Source organism: Eriocheir sinensis, chromosome 17, assembly GCF_024679095.1.
Source record: "Eriocheir sinensis breed Jianghai 21 chromosome 17, ASM2467909v1, whole genome shotgun sequence".
Taxonomy (NCBI): Eukaryota; Metazoa; Arthropoda; class Malacostraca; order Decapoda; family Varunidae; genus Eriocheir; species Eriocheir sinensis.
The window spans coordinates 13325361-13347296 of record NC_066525.1 but is presented as its reverse complement, the minus strand read 5'-3'; the positions used below and the strand labels follow the sequence as shown (position 1 = coordinate 13347296).

Sequence of the window (21936 nt, the reverse complement as noted above, 5' to 3'; positions counted from 1 at the left end):
TGGCAGTACATGCTTGCCGCTTACAATTTTCTAACTTGTATTTGTAAAGGAGACTGCATATCTTGGTAATGCATTGTCCTCACCGCATTTCTTGGTGATCGTGAATACATTACTGCGCTTCTTGGATATCATGTACAGTACTTTCTTATCTGTTACAGTATATTTATAGTAATACATTACAAAATTATTCTTATTTCATATGCCTGCATGTTCAAGTGCTGGAAAACACTAAGAAGAGAAAATAAAAACATTATGGTACTCTATGGATGCGGTACTCTAAGGGCAAGCGCCCTCCATGTTAGGCACGCTACACCCTTGTATTCGTACCTCACGGCTTGAACAATATGGCGGCTGATTTGACAGCTGAGACCACGAAAACTGGGTTCACTTGCCAGTACAGCGCGCTCGGCGCTGTGGGCCTCTCCACCCTTATTACCTCCATGACCTGACCCGGGCCCATATACTGCTCGCGCTCGCCGCCCCCTGCGCGCTCCGAGGTAACTTCATGACCCCCATGGAAATAAACACGTACATTTTATCCCGTATCACAGCTCTCCATACCAACCCGTTCACCTTTTGTTTCCCAGTCGTGGCAAAATATTCGGCAGCCCGGGAATTCATCCATAAACACAGCTTGTCAATCACTTCTTCATCAAAATAATGACAAAAAGCCTCACACGGGCAAGTAAACTGAGCCACATGGGAGGACAATGATGCGTGAGCATCACTAAACGATGGTACGGGGTCCATCTCTTATGGAAGCAAGACAAGCACCGAGTCCCAAATGGCAACCCCGAGCTAGCCAGCCTTGTGATGTGGCAGTCACTGATTTGCTTGAGTGATTGTGGGCGGAGCTTCAGGGTATCTCCAGTCCATAGTATCAACCCCTAAACACACTGTAGTGCATCCCCTATCACGTACATGCGTACGTACTGGTGATGAAGGGGTTAACACTCAGAAATGATGCTGCCATGAATTTTGAAGTAAATATAAACTTCAAAAACATGGAAGTATTCATATTCCATTATCTTTCTTAAACTGTCTGCCCACAGGGTAGTTCTTAAAAAAATACTAAGGAAGGCATTATCACATAGGAAACAAATTCAGGCAATTCAACTTGTCAATGCACTTTCCAGTAAATATTATGAGAAAAATCTCTAATATGTATTCATAAAAATACTTTTGAAAAGCTAGTTCAGTAATTTTATAAACTTTTTTGATCATCAAAACAAATTTACCTTGAACAATGAGTGTGGCCGTGGAAGAGACTTCATCCAGATCAGTGGACGCCACACACGTGTACTTCCCAGAGTCAAGTTCTGTTGTTTTGGTGATGCTCAGTGAGAAGTCAGACTGCTGCACGAATCGAGGTTCCTGCTCAAAGTCAATGAGCTTGCCATCAGTCAGCCACTGAATGCTCAAATCCAAGTCATTGTCAGTCACAGCATTACACCTGGAAGTGAAAGAGTTTGTAAGAATGAAACTGAAATTTGGATATGAATACAGAGAGCATCTCCCAGGTTTACAAATCTCATGCGAAATCCTCAGAGTTTCTTATGTTCATTTATTCACAAGTAAAATCTATAAGAGGCTAAGCTCAATCCTTCCTTAGTGATGAATTTTGTGCCCCATGGACAAATATGACAATGAATCTTCTGATGGTCAAGACTGCAGCTAAAGTAATAAACCAAACTATAAGGAATTGTGATTTAGTTTTCCGTTATATTAAAAAGATTTGAATTGAATATTCTGAGGTGACAGTGTGTATGTGTGATGTTCCTCTGATGTGTTGCGAATCCTGTCTTTGGAGAACATAGAGATAAACTTACAGTCATTTGGTCTTGCAAGCCTTTATAGCAGATCGCTACCTCAGCTACACCAAACCTGACAAGGTGTACAATCTTCACAGTGTTTTATTAGTTTGAAGTTTGAGATCATGGAGGTAAGACTGACCTATTTACAGTGTCCGCGGAAAGTATTCCGCGCCCCCCGTTTTATCTTGGTTTCATCATGTTTGTAATTTGTGAAGGTTAATAAAAGAGATAATTCAATTCTTGTCATTTATTTAATATTTTGTCGTATTGGCTTTGACTTTGATGACCAATTTGAGACGCTTAGGCATTGATTCAGCAAAATTTTTGAAGTATTCCTTGTCCATGTCGCAGCACCACAATTTTTTTATTTCACTGGTGAGGCGCTGAATGGATGATGTGTCACAGTCTGCAAGGCGATTCTTGATGTAACTCCAGCAGTTCTCGATGGGGTTGAGGTCTGGCGAGTTCCCTGGCCAGTCAAGAACCTGAATTTTGTGATTTTTCAGCCACTGCATAACTTTTTTGGCTCGATGACATGGAGCGCCATCATGCACGAACATGTTACAACCATGTAACTCATAGAAAGGCAGCATATTATCCTCCAGCACTTGCATGTAGTGTTCACTTGTCATTGTTTCATCCTTAGGAAGGAAATACAACCCTCCATGCCCCCCATCACCACTAAATGCACCGCACACCATTAAGCTTGGAGGGTGTTTCATGGTTTTACTTGTGTATTGAGGCAAGTAGTGGTGGGAGTTTTTAAGACGTCTCACTTTCCCTGGCTGTGTTCTGATGCATCTGAAGCTGCTTTCATCACTAAAAAGCACATTCTTCCATTGCTCTGGAGTCCACTCCTTGTATTTGCGTGCAAATGCAAGTCTCTTCTTTCTCATCTGCTTTGTAAGAAGGAGTTTTTCGGCCGGCCTGAATGCCGGCCTTTTATAGCCGTTCCTGGATGGTTCGCTCTGAGACATCTAACAGATCTGGGTGCAACTTCTTCAGTTCACAAGCTGTAATCCATGGATCCTTCATAACCTCACGCTTCATGAGGATATCAGTCGCCTTAGATGTTTTTCTTGGCCTCCCAGACACTGTTTTTCTTAGCGGTATGGTGTCTGGAGGGAGGGTGCCAGCGGCTGCAATCAGGCAGTGAATGGTGCTTTTGTGTCGCCCTGTACGTCTGGAAATTTCTTTTGTTGGCACATTTTCAGTCTTCCATGCCAAAATTCTGGCCTTTTCTTCATTGCTGAGGTTGGATGGAGCCATGCAGATACAGTAGCATAAAAATGGGAAGGTTGGGAGGGAAAAGAGGTGTAATAGGGCGTCATGGAATGGAAGCAAGTGTCATACACCCTCTCTCCACGGCAGCTCGCTGAGCACTGAGGCGGGAAATGTCAGTCCACAGACATGCCCTCACCTTTCCCGTGCTTGTGGCAGCAATGCAAGACATACAAGCGCAAATTGGCCCCACAGTACGGTAGCCTAGCGCACCATAATTTGGAGATTTTGGGCAGTAGCGCGCAATACTTTCCGCGGACACTGTATATGGTAAGTGCCAGTGTCGTCTTTACAGGCTAAGTGTTTATGAGACCGTTTGAGTAGGTCACACATTCCTCATTATTGGATTTCATATCAGCCAACAAGCTAAATTTTATATTTTCATTATAAGCGAAAGTGAAAATTTAATACAAACTTTGAAATGATCTGAGAGCGGGCAAGTATACAAATGTTGAGCAAAAACGTGCCCCTCCCCCCACAAATGCCTACCAAAATTGAGGTGTGTTTTATATGCTCGTACACCTTAGCTATCACTAAATACAATGATCTACTATGCTCCTCTCATTCCCCCTAGCCATGTAGAACTACTGACAAACTGAATAGTCTAATCCATAAGTGGTCCAAATGAGGAGCACTGACGAATTTAAGGATAAACTGGATAAATATAGATAAGGAGGCAGGACAACACAAGCATGACTCAAATACTGTAAACTACAACTAGTTAAATACACAAACATGCACACACCGTAGTTGAAGCCAAAAATATTCCTGAATTTAAAGCTAAAATTGATTAACTGAGTTACCTGAAGGTGGCAGTTTGCCCGGCTGCTACCTCATAGTCCTGCGGTGCATCAGTGATCTTTGTTCTCTCCTTAACAATCAGCGAACCATCTGCTTGCTGTTTTCCAAACTTATTCTCTGCATAGCAGGTATACCTCCCAGCATCCGTGAAGGACACATCGCTGTAACAGTCAAGTTTCCAAACCTTAATTGTCTAGAAATGTAGTAGATATAAATTTCATATAAAAACTTCATGAATTTGACTTCTGAAAAAGAATGAAATGGAAAATGGAACAGCAGTGTAAGCCTCACTCTATAACCAGGTCTCCTTCACTCGTAACTTGAAACCGGCCTCCAGTCAACTCTAAGTTGTCTCTGATCCAAGTGATGCGGGGCTTGGGGGCGCCAAACACTCGGCAGGTCATGTTCACCTGCTGCCCATCCACTGACAGAACATCACTTGGGGGTAACCGGATTTCTGGGGGTAGAGCTGTGGAAGGAAAAAATATATTGGAATATTTTCTTCACATAAGGTTGAATCTTTGGAATTTTATATCTACCTCTATGCAGCAAGTCTTAGTATTTGTATGACACAACTAACTGACCTCCACTGGCTAAGAATGCACACAAATATACACAAGAAAATAAGGAGTCTGCAAAAGACCAATCAGCCTACCAAGTGTTGCTCCTGAAAGACTATTACTGCTTACTGTCTGCCATCCACATCCATAAAACCATGTAACTTTCCTTTAAAACTTTTGATCCCAAATGCACAAACTATGATTGCTACACTTCTAATCATTCACTACCCTAGTTATGAACCAATTCTTGTCTGTCTCATTAAACCTCAAACAATTACTATTACTAAAACAATTACACGCCTTACTGTAACTTACCAGTGTAACAGATAGTTTAGTCATCTATAACTACTACCCATGAGGCTAATTTTTCCTTCCTAATCCTCCAATCTTGCAAAATACAATACAGCTGTTAGCTACCTAGTGTTGTTGTACCTTGCAACCCCACCTTTCTCCCTTTACTCTTATCCCTCCCTAAGTGGTGGCAAAACGCAGATAAAGCCAACCTACCCAGAACATTGACGTAGACATCCTTGTAGACATAACCGTGCTCATTGGTGGCGTTACAGCCGTAGTTGCCAGTGTCTGCTTTGGTCAGGTTGTAGATGATGATCCTCTCTGGTTCCACGATGCGGCGTTCGTTGAGCGGCGACTCAGTGATGGGCATGCCGTTGTAGATCCAGTACTGCTTTGGGGGAGGCTTACCCGAGGCCTTGCAGTGGAACTCGGCTGTCTCTCCCTCTGCCTTGTTGGCCACTTCAGGCTCCACTTCGAAGTATGGGATGGCTGGAGGGAAGAGGGACAATGAAGCAAGACGATACCAAAAATCCAATACCTAGTATATTACACTGATGATAAAGTTGGCTGTGATATTGATGATCTATGAGATTTCTTCAAGAATACAATTTTTGTGATTACTTCACTAATTCAAAACAGAGCTTTCCTTCACTTCCTAGAGCTCATAAATACAACTACATGAAGAAACATACAATGATAATATTAGTAGATATGCTAAGTATAAAATTAGTCTCAATGGATATTTTTCAGCCCTTCACAATGTTTTCTTCATCATTACTATCTACAGACTCCCCATTCTGTCTTTTAAATCATCAAGGACTGTCATTTCATTTTCTCCCATAAATAGCAATTACAGAAACTTTCTCACCCTCCCAATGTTTTTTCTAGGAGCCTAAAACAATTCAACATATTTATCACACTGAAGATAAATCAAGCCACTATGGGACTACTAATTAATTTTGCATTCTGGAAATTCTTAAGATGAACCATACAGCCCATAAACATACCTTGCACCTCAACGTTCATGGAGTAAGACTTGGCCACACCAACTCCATTACTCGCCTCACACTCATAATTTCCCTCATCCTCAAAATCAACATAGTGGATGACTAAAGTCTTGCCATAATTCTCATAGTCCACTCGTTCATGTGGAAAGTGGGTGCTGTTGCTCTTCTTCCACCGCATCTCTGGGAGGGGACTGCAAGACAAAGTCACACATGCAACAACATAACCCCATTCTCCATAACATGAAATTATAAAGAAAGACAACAAATAGGCAACTAAGTTGTAAGCATTCATATATGAAGAGAATCCTGTAAAGATGAAAACTGGATATTTCTTAATAACTTACGTTCCACTGAAGATGCACCAAAGTTGTAGTGTCCTGCCCTTAAGGATGACAGTATTTCTGCGGGACTTAAACTGTTCCTCAGGTTCATTTTTGGTCTGGACGGCTGTACTTCCTGTCTGCAACACACGCAGGTACACACGATTTCCTAGTTTGTACTCATTACGGAACGCAGAGGTTGCAGAGCAGGCATATGTGAAGTCATTGGATTCATCAAAGCGGGTCACATTGGAGAACCACAGAGTGCCCTCAGGGTCAACTGTCATCCTGGAGGAGTTGATGCTACGAAGCGCTCCTTGGTCATCCTGGGGAGGCAAGACACACCCATATACTCCTTAACATAAACACTCCAAATGCATAGTGTGATGAACTGTGTACTGCACACTTAATTTGCTGGTACTGACTTAATGACTCAGTAAAGTTGCTAAAACTTACAGCAATTACATACACTACCTCTCAAGCCATGATATTCTCGGCATACTTCAATGGTATGACGAATAAATGATGAAGTCATTTCTTTCACTCTTTTAAATAATATTTAATAATCAAATTTCAGTAATCTCCTCATATTGACATGCAGCTTTATGTAGTACATAAGTCTGCAAGATGCTACTGAAACATGGCATAACTTTAATTTGATATTTACCTGAATCATCCAGTAAACAGAGGGTTTGGGGTAGCCGTCCGGGGGCTGGCAGCTGAGGGAAACTGGATCACCCTCGTTGACCTCCTCTGTCTGAGGGTCCTGATTTTTGAAGCTGTTCAGTTCAGACTTGCGAACAAACACAGAGTTGGATGTAGCCGTGCCGAGCTCATTGGTGGCAAAACACTGGTACTGGCCTGGTGTGTTACAGAAAGAGAAAATTATATAAGACAAATAAAACTGAATTTGATAGAAGTACAGTAGGATCTGCACTTATTCGATTGATTAGTGCTGCAAGACATACCTTCAAAATTAAACTCACCAAAGTGTTGATGTTACATGTTGAAGGGTCTGAGCCAGAACCATTATTTCTTGTTTAATGATAAAAATTCAGTGCAATTTGGACTGTAAATATAGGCCACAAGTAACAAATAACTAGACCCAAAATACAATGTGCAACTTTAATGATTAAAATCACTAAATGTGAATTGACAAGAATAAATAAAATATCCCTTTCTGCAGTCCATCCAATTTATGAAAGTACTTCATGAATGGCTCCCTCAGGCTTTGGCCCACCAGCAGCACCGCCACATCTGTGTCGAAGGGCATGCTTCCATGGCTGGTTATGACCCATTCTGACCTTCGGTCACCCCACTTGACAATGTTGCCGGAATTTATAATAAGTTAGGTTTTATCCTCAAAGAATTAAACTTTCATAAAAGCAATATAGCATTTTTAGAGAATCAAGTCAATACAGAGTACTTTAAATTAATGTAAAGTAGTTCACTGCTAAAAATAAGAAGTTTGTTCTTTGAAAATAAAAAGCTTAAACAACTTGTGAGTTCTTTGCAGTCTTAGCCCACCACACCCAAAGTGGCTTCATAAAATGGATGGAGATGAGCAACTTGCCAAGATCTTCATCCCTGGGGGAGGTGATGACCAGGGTGCCTCGCCCCGGCTGCTGGGAGATACGGTTGTCGTAGGTCTGCCAGTTAAACTCCTTTCCGTTCTTGATCCATGCATACCTGGCGACGCAAATATTTTTTTAGTGATCTTTCATGAGTTACAAGCGAGGTATGAATCAAGGAGGTTAAATACAGGTGGATAGGGCAGTGACCTCATGAAGCTCAGAAGAAAATGAAGCCCGCCCGGCCAGGGTAACTCGCCTGTAATGTTCTTCTCGTTCCAAGCAAAAAAAGTAACAGAACTAAAGTTTGAATTAACAAATTACAATAAAGACAACTTCCCGACAGTCCACTGCACAAAATCATCTGAAGCACCTGGAGACCTGTACAGGTTTTCCTGCTTTGTAGACCGGGTGCGTTTTGTTTTTGACATATCGGTGCTACTTGACTTCAAGGTACAACTCACACCTCTAGTAGTCTTGTCTTACATGTCTCAAACATGTCAACTCTTGCATACATTATGAATATTACCTTCTTTATTCATATGATACTCTGCAGTGGTTTACATCACGAATAAAAGGAATAAGAGCCAAGAAGGGTAAGGGACACACAGGGAATGGAGGAGGGGTGTAGAGCAGTACAGGAGGCAAACATGAAGGTGCAACAACACTGCTCACCTGGGCGCGGGTTCCCCCTCGGCCTCGCACTCGATGAGGAATGGCTTGTCGTTCTCGTCCTGCCTCGAGGCCACGTGGAAGAGGATCTCGTCGTTGGGCGGCGGTTGCTTGGTCATCATGGGCGGGTTCTTGATGACCGCTTCGCACGCCGCCCCCACCAGCGCCACCACCATCACCGCCCGCACCGCCCATAACCGCGTCTCCAGCATCCTGTCGCCGCACCTGCCAGCGCAAAGAAAATGACAGTCAGAAATAAAAAAGGAACAGTTGGGAATGTGTATTGTATTTGCTTATCAAAACAACTATTCGAATATCTATTTCTATATATTTGACCATGTTTTCCTTCAGCTCATAACCCTTCTCACTTAGTTTATTTTTTATTACTGCGTTCGACAACCCAACCTTCCGTTTAAGGATGAAAACAAATTGCCGTAATGTCACTTTTCTGTTGGTATTTTAACGTTTACTAAGTCTCAACTATCCCCGTACGATGTTAAGACGGTAATGGAGACTTCTATGGTTTCGTAGCAAGAAATAGTTGTTAGTTTACGAAAAGTATAAGGTATAATAGGTATTCACAGTAAATGTATATAAGAATTGGAACGTATAAAGTACTTGAAATGATTGTAATGATTGAAGGACGCCTTGTCATAATGCAGGGAAGAAAAGTAAACTATCCAACAAACAGAGAGAGAGAGAGAGAGAGAGAGAGAGAGAGAGAGAGAGAGAGAGAGAGAGAGAGAGAGAGAGAGAGAGAGAGAGAGAGAAATATAGGCATACAGATAGACCAGAGACAGGGAGGGTTGAACAAAAAAGAGGGGTTAAGGATGAGGACTCTCCCTCTCTCTCTCTCTCTCTGACAACATGGAGAGACGGCACTGTAGGATTAGTGTAAATAAATCAAACAGGTTCTTCCTCTTCCTCCTCCAGACAGTTAATTATAGTTTCTCATCGACAGTCAAGCCAAATATTTAATGAAGCTTTGAATAAGTCTCGTTGATAAAGGGGAAGAAAAGGAAGAAAAAAACAACAACAAAGCAAGAAAGTGCAGGCAACAGCAAGCACGTTGATTCATAATGATACTGCCTACTTAATAAGATCATGAGAGAGAGAGAGAGAGAGAGAGAGAGAGAGAGAGAGAGAGAGAGAGAGAGAGAGAGAGAGAGAGAGAGAGAGAGAGAGAGACTACTATCATTATCTCCTTTAGGGTCACGATTCTAGTTGGAGGATGAGGAGGAGGAGGAGGAGGATGAGGAGGAGGATGAGGAGGAGGTAGTGGTCAGCTAGAAACTTTTAAGCAGTGTGAGTGGACGTGTTGTATTTTCTCACGCCTCTCTCTCTCTCTCTCTCTCTCTCTCTCTCTCTCTCTCTCTCTCTCTCTCTCTCTCTCTCTCACACACACACACACACACTCTCACCCCTAACCTAACAAGCTCAAGCACTTCTCACGCCACCCCCTCCTCCTCCTCTTCCTCCTCCTCCTTTTCTTCTTCTTCTTCTTCCTCCTCCCATCCGAAACCTCACACCCAGAACTCTCAATGACCTAAAGTTTAACGAGCCTGAAACACAACAGGAGGAGGAGGAGGAGGAGGAGGAGGAGAAGACCAAGTGAGAATATGAGACAGGAAGGTACATGATAGACGAGAGAGAGAGAGAGGAGAGAGAGAGAGAGAAATATAATCAGGCCGTTACGGAGGGGATATACGGGATGAGAGAGGGAAAGGGAAAAAAATGAAGGAAAGAAGGGGAGAAGGAAATGGGACAAAAGCAAAGAAAGAGAGGAAGGAAGAAAGGGAGAGAAAGTAGGGAAGAGGAGGTGGAATGAAGTAGGAAAGAGACGGAAAAAATGACAGAGAAAGGGAGAAGAAAGGAGTGGAGAGAAAGGAGAAAAAAAGAAGGAAGAATACGACAGAGAAAGGGAGAGAAAAGGAGGAAATGAATAAAAAAGATGGAAAAAACATGACATAGAGGAAGAAGGGAAGAAAAGAGCAGAAACGGACGAACAAGTCAGGAAGAGGGAGAGGCAGCAGGGAGGAGAAGAAAAAAGAAGGGAGGAGGGAAGGAGAAAAAATGGAGACAAGATATTCTTCCTGACGTCTAAAATTGATCCCCGAGGAAATTATTCGGAAAGTACAGGAATAAGGAGAGAGAGAGAGAGAGAGAGAGAGAGAGAGAGAGAGAGAGAGAGAGAGAGAGAGAGAGAGAGAGAGAGAGAGAGAGAATGGCGAATAGAAGAAATGTTGTCACCGTTACAGTAAGGAAAAAAGGAAAATAAAGGAAGGAAAGAAAAGAAAAAAAGGGAAGACGTAAGAAAAGGAAATTGAAAAGAGGCAGAAAAAGAGAAATGAGAAGAAATACGAAAGAAAGGACAAGAACAAAAAAAGAGGAAGAGGAAGGAGAAAACAGAGGAAAATAAATCAGAGACAAGAGGAGCCACTGAGAGAAGGAACATGAGAGGGCGGGGATGGAAGGTTAGGAAGGAAGGGGAAGGGAGAAAAGGGAAGGAAGAAAGGAGAAAGAAGGAAGAAAAGGGTAAAACATGTGTACAGTCTATTCATTAACCTACTCACACCTGCTCTCTCTCTCTCTCTCTCTCTCTCTCAATAGTGTATAGGTACCTTAATTTCTGCTTTATTTTGTTTTCATCCTTTTTTTCCCATTAATTATATTCTCGCATTTCCTCCTCCTCCTCCTTTTCTTCTTCTTCTTCTTCCTCCTCCTCACTAATTGGCTCACGCTAAAGCCTTACGTAGCTGCTTGAGGCTTCTCACTCCCACTTTTTTTCTCTTTTCTCTGCTCCAAAAATATTTACATCTACAAACACAACAAACCGCCTTTTTTTTTTTTTGCCTTCGACCCCGTTTATCCCAATATGACTCACACACACACACACACACACACACACACCTGCGCAACATTGAACACCTGGCAAACGAGTAACGACCCCTCTCTCTCTCTCTCTCTCTCTCTCTCTCTCTCTCTCCACTTTCTTTTCCTTGCTTCTCAAAGTCGCCCGAACTATGTCTAAAGCTGAGAGAGAGAGAGAGAGAGAGAGAGAGAGAGAGAGTAAAGGTTTCCCCTCCGAGCCATTACTGAGCCATCCGACCGTCTTTCCTTCCTACCTGACTTCCTCCTCCTCCTCCTCGTCCTCCTCCTTCCCCTCTGATTCACTTGATCAACGTACGGCCCCTCTCTATGCCTTTCCCCTCTCCTCGATATATCTCCTGTCCCTTTCCTCTCTCTCTCTCTCTCTCTCTCTCTCAATTTTCCTCTCTATTATACTTTCTTACTTATCTTCTTTCTTCATCTCCTCCTCCTCCTCCTCCTCCTCCAAGAACATTTGTCATCTCCGGGACTGTGTCTATAAACTGACCACAACCCTCCTCCTCCTCCTCCTCCTCCTCCTCCTTCTCCGCCCCCCCCCCTCCTCCTCCATTGTTCCCCTCTTCTTCCGTATTCCTCTTCTTTTCTTCCTTAGTCTGATCTCCCTCAAATCGACCCGAGAGAGAGAGAGAGAGAGAGAGAGAGAGAGTTCAGTTCTTGCAAAGTCGAACCACTTATTGAAACCGATTAGGCGACGCAATACTCTCTCTCTCTCTCTCTCTCTCTCTCTCTCTCTCTCTCTCGTGTCCATCTATCTCTCTTTCCGGCTGTTGTTGTTATCTCCCCTCTTTCTTATTGTCTGTCTGTCTATTACTTTCTATCTGTCCTCGTCTATTCTCTATCTATCAATCAAGCTTTCTATCAGTCAAAAGCTATCTATCTATTTATATACCTATCTATCTGTCTATATGTTTGTCTATCCATCTATCAATGTACTCTCTGCAGCTATCAATGTTTTTGTCTATCCACTTTTTTTTCTGTCAATATCTATCTGCGTCTATTACACGTCTTTGTCTGCCTGTCTGTATTTTTTCCCCTCTGTCTGCATGTTAGTAATACTGTCTAATTTATCTGTTCGTGTCTCCCATCTGTCTGTCTGTCTGTCAAATTAAATCACTATTTCTACTTGTTTTGGTGTCTGTTCGTCCGTCTGTCTATAATATTCTGTCTAATTTGTTTCTGTTCGTGTCTCCCATCCCTCTGTCTGCCTGTCTTTTTCTCTGTCTGTCTGTCTGTCTGTCTTTTTCTCTGTCTGTCTGTCTGTCTGTTAAGAAGTGATCACGCTCTTTGTGGATCCTTCAGTGAGGGTCTGAGGGAAGGCGAGGATCAAAGGAAAGGGAAAGGAGGAGGAGGGCAATAAAAGCGAGCAGGACATGAGGGACGTAAATGAGAAAAGGGAGGAGGAAAGGGAAGGAGATAAAAGGGAGGAGGAAAGGGAAGGAGATAAAAGGGAGGAGGAAAGGGAAGGAGATAAAAGGGAGGAGGAAAGGGAAGGAGATAGAAGGAAGGAGGAAAGGGAAGGAGATAGAAGGAAGGTGAAGGAAGGAAGGAGATACAGAGGCAGAGAAAGGAAGGAGACGAAAGAAGTGACCAAAGAAGAACGAAAGAAAGGGATGAAAGGAACAAACTAAAATAAAAAGGGGGAAAGAAGAGTAAAAGAGAAGGAAATCTGGAGGAAGAGGGAACGAAGAAAATGGGAGAGGGCAAAAAAGAGGGTTAAGTAATATAAACAGTGAAAATGAGATGAAAAATTAAGAGAATGGAAGGAAGCGAGAGAGAACGGAAAGAAAATGCAGATAAAAGGGGGCACAAAAATAAAATAAAATATGGAAAAAATCAAAAGCAGGAAGGAAGAGAAGAAATGAAAGAAAATAAAGATAGAAGGAAGGAAAACAGGAAAGAAGGAAACAAGAAAATAAACATACCAATACCATATACTAAAACAGAATGGAGGAGGGACGGAGGAGGAGGAAGGGGGAAGGGAGTCAGTCAGTCATGTAAGTCTTCTGAGGAATAGAGGGATTATAGGCACATTCCGAGGAGGCATTTGTAGCTAGGCAACTCTGTATGTGTGTGGGGGGGGGGGGGGGAAGTATGGGTAGGATAGGGGACAGGAGGAGACTGATGTAAGGTAGGGAGAGATGGGAAGGAGTGAGTGGGGAGGAGAAAGGTAGGGAAGGAGAGAAGATAGAAAGGTTGGGAAGGAGAGGAGAAAGGGAAAAGAAAATCAGGGAGCGTAAGAGGGAGGGAAAGGTAAGGTTAAGGTAGGGGAAGGTAAAGGAAGGGAAGTAAAGAAGGAAACGGAAGGGTGGAAAGAAGAAGGGAAGGATTGGAGATAAAAGAAAGGCAGGTAAGGTAAGGGAAAGGAAAGGGAAGGAAAGGTTGGGAAGAAACGTAAGGGAAGGGAAAAGTAGGAAGTAAAGGATAGGAAGGGAGGGTGAGACGAGATAGGGAAAGATAGTAGGGTGAGGAAAGGGAGGGAAGGTAGGAACGGGAAGGTTAGGAAGAGGAAGGAAAAGGAAGGGAAGAAGATAAAAGAAAGGCATGGAGTGTAAGGAAAGGTAGGGAAGGGAAGGGAAGAAATTAAGAGAAAGGGAGAGTAAGGAAAGGCAGGGAAAGGTAAGATAAAGAAATGGAATGGAATGGAAGAGGTAAGAGAAAGGCAAGGAGGGTAAGGAAAGGCAAGGAAAGGTAAGGTTACAATGATTTTGGAAGGGGCCATCACACCCTTACCCTCTCGCCCCTCCTCCCTCTCCCTCTCCCAAAGAAGAGGAAGGGAAGGGAAGGGAAGAAGGTAAAATAAAGGCAAGGAAAGGTAAGACTACGATGACTTTGGAGGCGACCATCACACGCTTACCTTTTCGTCCCTCCCCTTCCCCTTCCCTCCCTAAATCCCTACCCTGCTCTTCCCTTTCTTTCCTCGGCCATTCCTTCCCTCCCTTCCCCAGCAGGAGGTTGACGCCCCCGACGCCCCGCCCCGCCTCCCTGGGCCTCGCGGGGGCACTAAAGATGTTACGAGCCGATCCCAGCATTGCAGTGTGACCCTTATGGCGGCCAGACACGAGGGGGGAGGGGGGGGGACGAGAAAGAGATTGGGGTAGAGACGCGGAGAGATCTAGAGGAGGAGGAGGAAGAGGAGGAAGAGGAGAGTAAACGACATTGAAAGGAGGAGGAGGAGGAAGTCGAGGAGAGAAACGAAGCAGGGGTAGTCGAAGAGAGGAAGAGGAAGAAGAGAAATGAGAGTAAGAAGAGGAGGAGGAGGAGGAGGAGGAGGCAGAAGAGGTGGAGGAGAAGGAAGAAGAGCATAAAAGTCATTAAGAAGAGGGGAAGAAGGAGAAAGAGAGAAGCGAAACAGGGATAGACGATGGGAGGAGGAGGAGGAAGAGATGCATAAAAGCCAGTAAGAAGAAGAAGGTGAGAAACGAAGCAGGGATAGAAGAAGGGAGGAGGAGGAGGAGGAGGAGGAGGAGGGGCTGTTAGGCCTACACACCGCCGCTACAACGACCAGGAAAAGGCTCGTAAGGACACGGCTGGCCCAGGGTGTGTTCCTTTCCCATGGCTGGAGGAGGAGGGGGGGGGAGGGGGGGGGGGGTCTTGCGCGTTGAGTCATTGGCTTCTTGGCGCCGTTCACTATTTTCTGCATCATCATCATTACTATCATTATTTATTCTTACTTAGCTTTCATTTATTTTTTTCATCCATCAACACGTTTTCACTAGTCTTCTTCTTTGCCTTTCTTCTTTTTCCTACAGTGACGTCAGAGAGAGCCAAGACCCTACACACACACACACACACACACACACACACACACACACACACACACACACACACACACAGTCATTCATTTTGGGCCGAGTAATTTATTGAGAAGATACATCAACATCCTTTTTTCAGCGGAATTTTGTCCATTTGAAAGGCAGAAACGATGAGGAGGAGGAGGAGGAAGGAGGAGGATGAGGATGAGGATGAGGAAGTGGAGGAAAGGGGGGAGATAATGATGTAAATTTATCCAACTCTTCTTCCCCTCCTCCTCCTCTTCCTCCTCCTCATCATCATCAGCAGCAATGAGAGAGAGAGAGAGAGAGAGAGAGAGAGAAATCAGCTGATGTGAAGGGAAACGTGATTGAGACATGACTAGCAAGTACACACACACACACACACACACACTCACACTCACACACACACACCCACACACACACACACACTCTCTCTCTCTCTCTCTCAAGTATTTTATTTTTGGGGTCAACTTGGAGATCCTTTGAAGACACACCGTCGACTCTTCTTACTCCTCTTACTACTTCCTTTTCTTTCTTTCTTCCTTCTCCGCATCCACACTAGGATCTTGTTTTCTTCCATGCTTCACTTCATATTATCTTCTCATCTCTATTATCCCTTCCTTTATTTATGATTCCCTTCGTTCCTTTTCTTGTCTTCACTATGCCAAAGTCTTCTGTTTTCTTCCATTCTTTATCATAATTGCATATCGCTTCTTCTCTGTTCATTTCCTTTCTTACTTCCATATTTTTTTTCTTATTTGTCTCTTTTTTGATCTTCCTTTCTCTTTCATTTATTTTCTCCCTTAATTCGGTTACCCTTTTTTCCTTTTAATTTTACGCTTTTGTTTTCCTCTTTTTTTCATTATTGCAGTTTTTTCCTTATCTCCCTCTCTTCGTCTCTGACTTTTCTCTCTTCTTCCTTCCTTTATATATATTTCCTCATTTCTTCTTCTTCTTCTTCTTCTTCTTCTCCTCCTCCTCCTCCTGGGGCTTCATGTCAATCACTTTCATTCTTACTTGTGACCTCATCCTCTTAACGCAATATCATGCACACACACACACACACACACACACACACACACACACACACACACTAAAAAAGGAAAAAAAGACACACTGATGGATAGATGAATGGAAAGAGGACTTAAATTTTCTGTTCTCTCTCTCTCTCTCTCTCTCTCTCTCTCTCTCTCTCTCTCTCTCTCCTGTGTGGAGTGAGGAAGTGTTGTTGAATTAATCTGCGTGGAATTCAAGCATGGTGTGTGTGTGTGTGTGTGTGTGTGTGTGTGTGTGTGTGTGTGTGTGTGGCGGGCGTGGGTGGAGGAGGCAGGAAGTGACTGAGATCGAGGAGGAAGTGTGGTCTTATACAAGTGGATAAGGGAAGGGGAAGATGGTGGTGGGTGTGGAGTGGGCGTAGGTAGATAGTGTGGGAGAGAGGATGTGGAAAGGGAGAGGATGAATATAGATGTGGATGAAGCTTGTGGGTTAGGATATGGAATAGGCAAAAGTGGATGTGGGTGAGTCTTGTGATTGTGTGAGGATGTGGATGAGACAAGTGTGTGGGTGTGGAAGTGGATGAGGGTGTAGAAGAAAGGCTGATGGATGAAAATTGAAGGAGAAAAAAAGGAAAGAAGGATGAAAGGAAGGAAAAGAGAAAAGGAGAAAAAAAGGAGATGGAAGAAAGGGAACAGGAGGGAAATGAAGGTAAGGTGAAAGAGAAGGATAGGCGGAGTGGGCAGATCATGTGTGGGTGTGTGGATGAAGGTGGAAGATACGTGTGGATGAGGGAGGAAGATACGTGTGGATGAGGGAGGAAGATACGTATGGATGAGGGAGGAAGATACGTGTGGAGGTGGAGGTGGTGGAGTGGGTGGAGGTGGTGGAGTGGGTGGAGGTGGAGGAGCCTTGGTGGGTGACTGAGGAGAATACAGAACATGTTAATTTGGAGACATGACACACTGCGTACACCAGCTGCTCTCTCTCTCTCTCTCTCTCTGTGTGTGTGTGTGTGTGTGTGTGTGTGTGTGTGTTATTTCTTCCTTTCTTTTATTCTCCCCGCTCACACATACATAAATACATACATACCAGAATACATATACATACATACGCACATACATAAATCCATACAAAGAAAGGGAAAAAAAGAAAAGAAAAAAAATATCAGTAAAAAGGAAAAAAAATAGAAAGCAAAAGGAAAACGAAGAAAATAAAAACCTTCAAGCTAAAATTAAGAGAAAATCTGTTCCAAAAATATTAAAACTCCAATCTAAAAATATATATACGTAAAAAATGAAAAAAAAAAAAAAAAAATCATATATATTTTTCTAGAATCTCAAACTCTCATTACGAAACTATCTTATAATTTTGAGCAGCAAGAACTCGTATTAGCTTTTCTTCCTCTTCCTCTTCCTCCTCCTCCTTTGTTAGTTTGGGACGTAGAAAGCAGGATATTGAACGGAAGATGGAGGAAGGAAGGAAGGAAGGAAAAGGAAGAGGAGGAGGAGGCACCATGTAATTTACCTACAGATAAGGGTAATTAGGGACACGCTGATCCAACGCTATAAAAAAAGAGAGGTCAGGACGTGTGTGTGTGTGTGTGTGTGTGTTATAATCGCTAAGACCTGTACCCTGCGCCCTAACCCCTTCCTCCACACACACACACACACACACACACACACACACACACACACACGTTAAAATAATGTGTTCGTGTTTTCCGAGAGAGAGAGAGAGAGAGAGAGAGAGAGAGAGAGAGAGAGAGAGAGAGAGAGACGCCCAGGTAACTAACTAATTCATTTACCTGCTTTGATGTTGGGAAGACGGGACAGGCAAAAACACATCAACTAGCCAGCGGCCATATTGTTTTTCTTCTAATTTCAATCTCTCTCTCTCTCTCTCTCTCTCTCTCTTCCTACCTCGTTCCATATCATTCTTTTTTTCTGTGGTCCCTTTTTTGTAGTCTCCCTTTTTAATATCCTTTCTAGACCGCCGTTTAAAGTGTGTGTGTGTGTGTGTGTGTGTGTGTGTGTGTGTGTGTGTGTGTGTGTGTGTGTGTGTGTGTACGTTGATTAGGTTAATAAATATGGTGTGTGTTTGCTTTCGAGTAAACAAATCCTCTCTCTCTCTCTCTCTCTCCCTCCCTCTCAACATTTGTTATCATGCGCCTTTGCTTTTCCCTCACCCTTACACACACACACACACACACACACACACACACACAAAGAAACATCAAAGAGCCCTAAGAAAAAAAAAAAGTTACAGTAAAATGGAAATACACTGACCTAAAACGAGAGAGAGAGAGAGAGAGAGAGAGAGAGAGAGAGAGAGAGAGAGAGAGAGAGAGAGAGAGAGAGAGAGAGAGAGAGAGAGAACTATGCCCTCCTAAGAAACAGTCCATTTGCACTTCTCCTCCTCCTCCTCCTCTCAGCTTGCCCCGCCATGCTAGATAACTTGATTTAATTATGTCAGCATCAATTACGCAACGCCCACGACCTAATGCTAGCCGCCCACTGCCCCCCCCCCCCCTCTCTCTCTCTGGTGACAGGATGCCCCCTTTCTAAGATACTGACGCCACTTTCTTTATTTGTATTTCCGTTTCTTTCCTTCATCGTTCACCTTTCCCCTTTCCTTTCTTTCCCTTCCTTATACTTTCACATTGTCACATTCTCCTCTCTCTCTCTCTCTCTCTCTCTCTCTCTCTCTCTCTCCTTCCCTTGGTTCCCCTCTTCCTCTTCCTTTTCTTTCCTTCTTCCTATACCTTCTCCACTGACGCACTCTCCCTTCTCTCTCTCCCTTGATTCCCCTCTTCCTTTACTTTTTTTCTTTCATTTAAACGCCCTCTCTCCTTCCCTCGCTTCCCTTTCCTTACCCACGGACGCACGCTCCCTTCACTGCCCTTCCCTTGCTCCCCTCACCTAACATGCACAGCCACACTACGAGGAGCAGGAATTCATTAGGAGCGGGACCCTTCGCACGCTAATAATTGATCAGCAGGTAATTATCACTCCCAGCACATACCTGGAAGCGAGGGAGCACCTGAGAATTAGTAAACGCTGCTTGGTATTTAAGATGAAGTAGTAGTAGTAGGAGGAGGAGGAGGAGTGGTAGTGGAAGAAGTATTGATAGTAGTAGTATGAGTAAAAGTAGGAGGAGGAGGAAAAGGGGTGGTAGTAATAGTAGAAGTAGTATTGGTAGTGGTAGTTATCTATGTTGTTTTTGTTGTTGTTGTTGTTGACGTGCATGCAGGAAATACTACCAGAACCAATTAAGTCATTATGGCCTAAGTAGTCCAGTGGCAGAAACTCCTCCTTGTAGTTGACCTGAGAGAGAGAGAGAGAGAGAGAGAGAGAGAGAGAGAGAGAGAGAGAGAGAGAGAGAGAGAGAGAGAGAGAGAGAGAGAGAGAGAGAGAGAGAGAGAGTAAAGAAGTGGAATGAGACAATGCGTGGTGGTGGTGGTGGTGACCTGTATTTAATAGGCGCTAACACTATTGGTATATTGCGTGTATCATCACCACCACCACTACCGACAACAAAAACAACAACAACAACAACTACAACTTCCACTAATATAATCGCTTTTATTTTCCTGGTACTTGATTACTGTTAAGAGGATATCAGCTGACCCAAAGTGCATGGATGGGGCGTGTTTTGAGAGAGAGAGAGAGAGAGAGAGAGAGAGAGAGAGAGAGAGAGAGAGAGAGAGAGAGAGAGAGAGAGAGAGAGAGAGAGAGAGAGAGAGAGAGAGAGAGAGAGAGTAATGTTGTTTAGACCCCCTCTTCCTCTTAGCATCGCAACATACCACTTCCACTTCCTCCTCCTCCTCCTCCTCCTCCTCCAGATCTTCCCACTTGACTATCATCTAAACAAAATTCAAGTAACCTAACTCTCTCTCTCTCTCTCTCTCTCTCTCTGACGAATCTGTGCAATATTGGCTAAGCTATAGGATTCCTGTCCGATAGTTTATTGTATTACTCTCTCTCTCTCTCTCTCTCTCTCTCTCTCTCTCTCTCTCTCTCTCTCTCTCATATTTTACCGGCCGCTCCATTTAAACCTTTCCCCCCTAACCCTTTATTAACTTCCCCTCTTGTTTAACCTCTCCTTCCCACTTCCCCATTCCACTTCCTCTCCTCTTCCTCCACCCATCCACTCCTCTGTCTTCTATCCACATTCACAAAGGCCGTAAAATCAATTACCTAATCGCTTTTTTTTTTTTCGATTTTCGGTGGGATTTGAGAGAGAGAGAGAGAGAGAGAGAGAGAGAGAGAGAGAGAGAGAGAGAGAGAGAGAGAGAGAGAGAGAGAGAGAGAGAGAGAGAATGATTAATTTTGGCATGCTTTGTTTTCTTCTTCTTCTTTTCCTCAAAATCGTTAAAACCAACACACACACACACACACACACACACACACACACACACACACACACACACACACACACACACACACAGAAGTATACAAAAACAAAAACACGCAAACAAGTCGACGAGAAACAAAACACGCTTGACCTAACTTGACCCGACCCAACCTGACTTAAGCTCATGACATCTGACCTTCAAGTGACCCTCGATGTTTGCGTGCGTCTCCGGTTTCTGCTGAGGGGACGAAAGCGGGGGGAGGGGGGAGGGGGAAGAGGGTGAGAGAAGGAAGAGAGGGGAGTTGGAGAAGGGTGAACAAACAGTATGGGAAGAGGAAGAGGAGGGAGGAGAGGAATAAGGGAAGGAGATGAGGAAAGGGAGAATAGGTGAAGAGGGAGAGAACGGAAAAGGGAGTGAGGTAGTCGAAGAAGGGTGGACAAGCAAGAGGAAAGAGGAGGGAAAGGGATGAGGGAGGGAGGTGAGGAAGGAGAATAGGTGGAGAGTGAGAGAAGGGAGGAGTGAGTAGAAGACGTAAAATGAGAAAAGAAAGAGGAAAGGGAATCAATAAAGAAATAAATGAGGGAAAATGGACAAGAGGAAACATGGGAAGGCAGGCAACAAAAGGTATGATAGGAGAGGTAAGGAAAGGAAGGGAAAGGAAGGGGGTGGAAATGAAAACAAAGAAAAGGGATTGAAGGAGAAGCAAAGGGCGGAAGGGATACGAACGAAAAAGGGATAAAAAGGAGGAAACACGGAACTGGAGAGAGGGAGAGATAGATAGAAACAAATGACAGAACAGGGAGAGAAAAGGGGAGAGAAGACGGACGGAAGGAGACGAATGTTGAAGTGAGAAGAGAACGAGAGGGAACGAAGAGAACACGAGGAGAAATAATGGAGAACAAAAGGGATAGAAATAAAAAAGAAGGGGACGGTAGGAGGGAGAAGAAGGAAGACAAATGAGAAAGGGATAAAAAAGTAAACGAAAGAAGAGAGAAATAGTGAGGAGGAGAAATGAAGGACAGAAAACACAAAAGACAAAACATAAGAAAAGAAAACAAGAATGGGAAGGCTGGAAGGAGAGGAGGGAGACGGAAAAAGCGAAACAAGTGGAAAAGTGAAAATAGGAAGAACATTAATGAAAAAAGAAAAGATGAATGGGAGAGATAAGAAGGAAAGAGAAAAGGGGAAGGGGGAGGAAGGAAGAAGCTATTAAAGAAAGAAATGGTGTAAAAGGGAAAAGAAAATCAAAGAGAAAGAAGAGGAATGGGGGAGGAAGAGGGAAATATAAACAAGGAAGGAGGAGGATGGAAGGAAGGAAGGAGGAAAGAGAAAGGAGAGAAAGTGAAGTGAAAACAGAGAAAGTTAGTGAAGAGAAAAAAAATATATAAAGGAGAGGTAAGAGTGAAGAGGGAGCAACATGATAATACTGAAGGAAAGGGGAATAGAGGGAAGAGGGGGAGGGGGAGAAAGAGGCAGGGAAGAATGGGGGGGGGAAGAAATGATGGAGAAGTGGGAAAACAAACAGGTAGGAATTGTAGAGAGGAACAATAGGAAGAGGAGGAGTGAAGAGAGGGAGAAGGAGGAAGAGGAGGAAGAGAAGAAAA

The 21936-nt window shown here is 43.6% G+C and overlaps 1 protein-coding gene across 1 annotated transcript in view; it reads right to left on the bottom strand.

Moving 5' to 3' along the window:
• Window positions 1–21936, bottom strand: part of LOC126999968 (neuroglian-like) — a 45259-nt gene that overhangs the window by 16192 nt on the left and 7131 nt on the right. The window contains exons 2-10 of the mRNA XM_050863279.1: window positions 8324–8545; window positions 7651–7766; window positions 6745–6938; window positions 6102–6403; window positions 5758–5948; window positions 4964–5239; window positions 4188–4365; window positions 3899–4057; window positions 1239–1453 (exon numbers count right to left, since the gene is read on the bottom strand). Coding sequence (XP_050719236.1) covers window positions 1239–1453; window positions 3899–4057; window positions 4188–4365; window positions 4964–5239; window positions 5758–5948; window positions 6102–6403; window positions 6745–6938; window positions 7651–7766; window positions 8324–8532 — 1840 coding nt within the window. The 5' untranslated portion in view covers window positions 8533–8545. The remainder of the gene's footprint in view (window positions 1–1238; window positions 1454–3898; window positions 4058–4187; window positions 4366–4963; window positions 5240–5757; window positions 5949–6101; window positions 6404–6744; window positions 6939–7650; window positions 7767–8323; window positions 8546–21936) is intronic.